Source organism: Sinocyclocheilus anshuiensis, unplaced genomic scaffold, assembly GCF_001515605.1.
Source record: "Sinocyclocheilus anshuiensis isolate Anshui unplaced genomic scaffold, SAMN03320099.WGS_v1.1 scaffold1170, whole genome shotgun sequence".
NCBI classification, from domain to species: Eukaryota; Metazoa; Chordata; class Actinopteri; order Cypriniformes; family Cyprinidae; genus Sinocyclocheilus; species Sinocyclocheilus anshuiensis.
The window spans coordinates 1,446,507-1,451,829 of NW_015538055.1; the positions used below are offsets into that span (position 1 = coordinate 1,446,507).

General features: G+C 38.0%; 1 protein-coding gene across 2 annotated transcripts in view; it reads right to left on the reverse strand.

The window, feature by feature from the left end:
* Positions 1-2,623: 2,623 nt before the first annotated feature.
* Positions 2,624-5,323, reverse strand: part of LOC107682836 (high mobility group protein B1-like) — a 7,810-nt gene continuing 5,110 nt past the window's right edge. The window contains exons 1-5 of one of the 2 annotated variants that reach the window (XM_016478969.1): positions 5,080-5,157; positions 4,068-4,223; positions 3,775-3,920; positions 3,518-3,692; positions 2,624-3,411 (exon numbers count right to left, since the gene is read on the reverse strand). In XM_016478969.1, coding sequence (XP_016334455.1) covers positions 3,280-3,411; positions 3,518-3,692; positions 3,775-3,920; positions 4,068-4,214 — 600 coding nt within the window. In that variant the 5' untranslated portion in view covers positions 4,215-4,223; positions 5,080-5,157 and the 3' untranslated portion in view covers positions 2,624-3,279. Of the gene's footprint in view, positions 3,412-3,517; positions 3,693-3,774; positions 3,921-4,067; positions 4,224-5,079; positions 5,158-5,323 lie in introns of those variants that run through there. The other variant, XM_016478965.1, reaches the window with a different exon arrangement.

The window sequence follows — 5,323 nt, forward strand, 5'->3', positions numbered from 1 at the left end:
GGGTGTGTGTTCACGGTGTGTGTGTGTTCACTGCTGTGTGTGTGTGCACTTTGGATGGGATAAACGCAGAGCACTAATTCCGAGTATGGGTCCCCATTCTTGGCCACATGTCACGTCACTTTGGTATCTCTGGAAAGCCCTGAATGTGCTCTGTACAGGACATCCAGACTTAAAACTGTGGCATGTATAGTCTCAGAGAAATTCACTAAAATAGAATGTCCTCATATGAGGATGCAGGGTCTCAGGAGGTTAAGATAATACATAATATTAAAGTAAGACACATCAGTTTGCAATATCAAACGGCAAAACGAGCTGTTTTGTACAGCTAAAAATAGCTGGAAGCGGATGAGACACAAAATTTACAAATGGAAATAAGGTGGATAGGGACACCTGTCGGCCTGAATGCATGACATTTCTTTGATACCGCTTCGCGACGAACTGCCTGTTTATCTTTTGTTTTTCTTCATTTAATACATTGTGTTCAGTACAAACAAATTGGTCCTGCGTTGTTTGTTGGTGTCACTGCGACCATATGAGTGTTAGGCATCATTCATGAAGAGTAGCCTAGGCTAGTGTGTCATCGCGGTTTATTTCATCACTTCAGCAGGGACTTTGCTGCTGACTCTGGCTCTATTGTTTCTAAAGCAAGTCTTTTGTCTTTGCTATATTATTTGGTTTATTTCTTTATATGTCAGGCAGGTGCTTTCATACAAATATGATAATAAGACCCTGTAATAAATGTAATAATAATTGCAGCAGCCTCTCAGCTGGTCATGACGTCAACGATGTGGAGCCTATGATGGGTGCAACCCGCTCCATGTAGAATAAAATATATTTTTGTTTAAGAGAGACTTTTTTTTCAAAAGTGCTATTAATTTGTTTGTGTACATAAGTTTATTTATAATAAGCAAAAGTACCTAGTGCAGCTTTAAAGAATCCAATACAAATTTGGTTACAGAAATGTTTGTGCATTCAGCAAAGCAAAAGCTGGTGTCTTTCTGCTAAGTGAATATAGCCTACAGCAAGCAAGGCACAAATCAAACATGTCTTTTTAGACACGTTAAAAGCTTTAAACTATGAAAATAAAAATGCATTTCAAAATGGTGTGGATTCCCAACCATACATTTTTAAAGCGTCTTTAAAGCCCAAGATGTTTTCTTTAAAGTAGTTTCAAATCTAATTTAAAATCCAGAGGCACTTTCTTTGCTTCACTGCTTTGTCAATTGCAATCAAAAGGCTCCATTAACCACATGATTCAAACTGATTAGGGTTTAAATTAACTATCAACTGCAGCCCTTAAGCGCCCTCTGGCGGATCTAGAAACAGCCTGCCTTATTTTTCTAGCCTTGAGGCGTTTTTTTCCATTTTCCAGGTAGGCCTATTTGCGTTCAGGTCAAGTAATTAATTGTAAATTATGTCGTACTGCTTGGTGTACAATTTGAGTTATGACAAATATGAAGATTAAGAGCTTTTCTATTGTGGACTTGTGGTTTCCCTTTAATCTTGTATAATCATTATATCAACAGATAAATTACATTTACATTTAGTCATTTAGCAGACGCTTTTATCCAAAGCGACTTACAATTGGGGCAATTGGGGTCTGAGCTTAGAACGATACTCATGGAGACCATCAGATAGCCAAGGGGCAGAAGAGGTGGTACGAGCTGGCCTGGAAGACAAGGGGCAGACAGTGTCTAAACAAGATGTAAGAGTGGAGCAGAAAGTATCAGTAGCACTGTTAACATCAAGAGATGATAACTGTTCAGGGGAAGGAAGCAAAGATGAAACCATAGCAGATAGCCGGGAGGGTGAGAGAGAGCGTAGGTTTCGTCGAAAAGTGACATGTGTAGGGGTATGTGTTGTGTCAGGATCCATGTTGAGGTTAAGAGTGAGGAGGAAGTGATCCGAGGTGTGCAGTGGAGTAATCCAGCACATGATCAGTGGAGCAGTGTCGTGTGTAAATAAGGTCCAGTTGGTTGCCTGATTTGTGAGTAGCCATAGTTAATACTCGCTTGAGATCAAAAGAAGCAAGCAGAGTGTGGAAGTCTGCAGCCTGAGGTTTATCTAGGTGGATGTTGAAGTCTCCAAGCATAACTAGTGGAGTACCATCCTCAGGAAAAAATTATTTTACAAGCATGCATTTCAGAAGTCATTTAACCACAAAACTGCAGTTACAATGATTTAAATAGGGGCTTTAGAACACACTGCCATTTTTATTTTGTCCTTCCTTGCAGTATTAGTCCTTGTAGAGGACATCAAGATGAAACCTGAATAAGATGACATCATCGATGCGTGTGTAGTAATAGTAAACAAAGCAGTTACACATCAAGGCCACAGGGTCTATTTACATATTCCATAATATACATTAATTTCAGTCACTAGTGGTTATTTCAAGTCATTAACCAAAACATTCTTATTTTTAGGTTACATTTATGCTGTCTGATAAGCGTTAAAGAGTCTACATTTTTTGATAACATGCTCCATTACACAGCATTAATTCGTATGTCAGAGCACAACTTAATGCAACAACGTTGCAGATCTTTGTGTGAAGCAACGTTCTGAAATGTATCTATATTGCACATAATAACTAGCTACTTCAAAAATTTCGCAAAAATGCTACAATGTTTAATTGGCTGATGCAGATCATTTCTTAATTGATATTGCAATATTGATGAACCAGTTCATAGTACAACGCATACATGGAAAGATTACACTTCTTAGATGAGGAAGAATCGCTCATCATTGATACAGTCACTGCAGATATTAAGTATATTTTGTGTAATCACATCACTACAGTAGCTACAGAAGAAAAAAACAGGACAGTTTTCTAAAAAAATAAATGTTTACTTCAGACACATTCTTGAAGGTCAAACAAAGCTGCATTCTTGTAATTAGAGTGGTATTCAAAGTACATTTAAAGGACCTTATGCAAATACGAAAAATATTTTTAAAAACTAATATGATAGTGCACTACAGATCTACATAAACCAGATAATTGCGCTATGCACCTTCAGAGAAACAGTTCAATTCATATAATTAAACCTTAAACTGTTCCTGGCAAGAACTTCCATTAACGAAAACAAAGATTTAAAAAAAATCTGAAGACTGAAGACACATAGTGCTAACTTTACAAAAGGAGAATAACACTGTACATCTTAAAAACGTAGCATATACACAGCCTAACAATTCTTGTTTCTGCTGTATTACGTTTGAAGATGTGATTCGTGTACAATTGGGTTTATGGCATGAACAAGAACATAGGCTACATCAGTAGCTAATCTACTCATCATCCTCCTCATCATCTTCTTCCTCCTCCTCCTCCTCTTCTTCATTTTCATCCTCATCATCATCCTCCCCACCATCTTTTTTGGACAAGCCTGCAATTCCCTTTGTGCGGTATAGGGCAATATCCTACAGAAGACAAAAACATTAACAAATTGATCAGGATGCATCCACAATGTAGCAAGTTTGAGAATACTGAAGACTGTTCAGGGAAAAAAGACAAAAGAAACTTTACCTTGTCGTACTTCTCCTTAAGCTTTGCTGCTTTCTTCTCATAGGGCTGCTTCACCTCAGCCGATGAGCTATTCCACATTTCTCCGAGCTTCTTGGCAATGTCTCCGATGGACAGACCTGGGTTCTCCCCCTTAATCTTAGGGCGGTAGTCACCACAGAAAATGAAGAATGCTGACCTTGGGAGGGGAAAAACATGCATTAAAACAAACCATCTTGAAAAATGTTACTTTGCAATAGGAGTGCACAGCGTGAACATACGGTGGTCTCTTGGGAGCATTGGGATCCTTAAATCGCCTCCTCTTCTCACCCTTCGGTGGAATGTAGTTCTTCATTTCTCTCTCATAGCGAAGCTTATCTTGCTTGGCCATATCCTCAAACTTACCCTTCTCTTTGGCAGACATTGTCTGTTCAGAATGAGAAAAGGCTGTATCAAAAAGTGCAAGGTACATTAAAAAGCAGATTTTTGCAAAGATGTTCCCAAATAAGCCTAAAAGCACAACATTTCCATATTATAATGGCATAATATTTATCAGCGTTTTTCAGAACAGTACCTTCCATCGCTCTGAACACTTCTTGGAGAATTCAGAGAAGTTTACAGAGGCTTCAGGGTGCTTCTTTTTGTGTTCTTCACGACAGGTTTGCACAAAGTAGGCATAAGAGGACATCTTTCCTCTGGGCTTCCTTGGATCTTTCCCCATCTTTACCCTCTTTGAAAAAAGATATTCTCAAATAAATGAAAGTGACATGCTATACTCTTTTATCATTTGGATTCTTTTACAATTATGATGCAAACACTTCCTACACGTGTATGTGTGTGTATATATATCAAACTTTATTTCTAAGACAAAGGTTAAAATATGAGATAAAATACATAAACACATAAAGAAATAAAAAATAAAATAATGTATATTTACATATCATAAATCAAAAACGATGCATAAAATAAATTTTAAAAGACTAAAATAAAAGACTGAGTTGCACCAACAAGGATTAATTTACGCAAAGTTTAGAGCTAATCAAGGATTTGTTGATCTGGGTTTAATTTTAAATCTAGTTGTATTACACCACTTAATTTTAAACACAGATTAAAAAATCAGGGATTAGAATTCTAACCTGCGATTAAAACCTCCATCTACGATTAATTTTCTCCGCCATGATGGATTCGCCATTGCAATTAAACAGCAACAATGTTAATATTCATTCATTATCCTTCTTTGCTGACTACCAAACTCTCTTTCTGACATAAGTTGCTCTTGTCGATAAAGGAAATAAACTTGTAAAATATCTGCCATTTTAATAAACTAGAGAGACCATTATTCAAACGGCTGATCAAGCAAGCGACGAATACATTTAGGCAGTGCATACAGATTTCCTAATATACTATCAATTAATGGAGTATATTTTATGACAAAACAACCGAGATAAGAGAAAGCAACTGGCATGATTCGCTCGTGACAGTGGCGCCCTGTCCATTTGATCGCCACCCAGCAGCATGCGCGGATCTATGGGGTGTACTATATGCACTTTTTGCTGATTGCTAAGCAAACTGAGAGGAGAACTAACGTGTATACGCTCGCCAGCCGTCTGGCCAAAATCCCATAGTATTCAGGCGTCAGACGTAAGATATGAGACGTTAGACGTCACGGTCACGTGTCGGAGCTGCGCTCAAACTGCGCGGAGGCGTGGCGGCGACGTAGCAAAAAAAGGATTTTTTTTACTTTGCGTCTGGATAACTTACGTGTGGATAAGCGTCTGGATAACGTACGTGTGGATAAACGTACGTGTGAATAAGTACATTGATAATCAT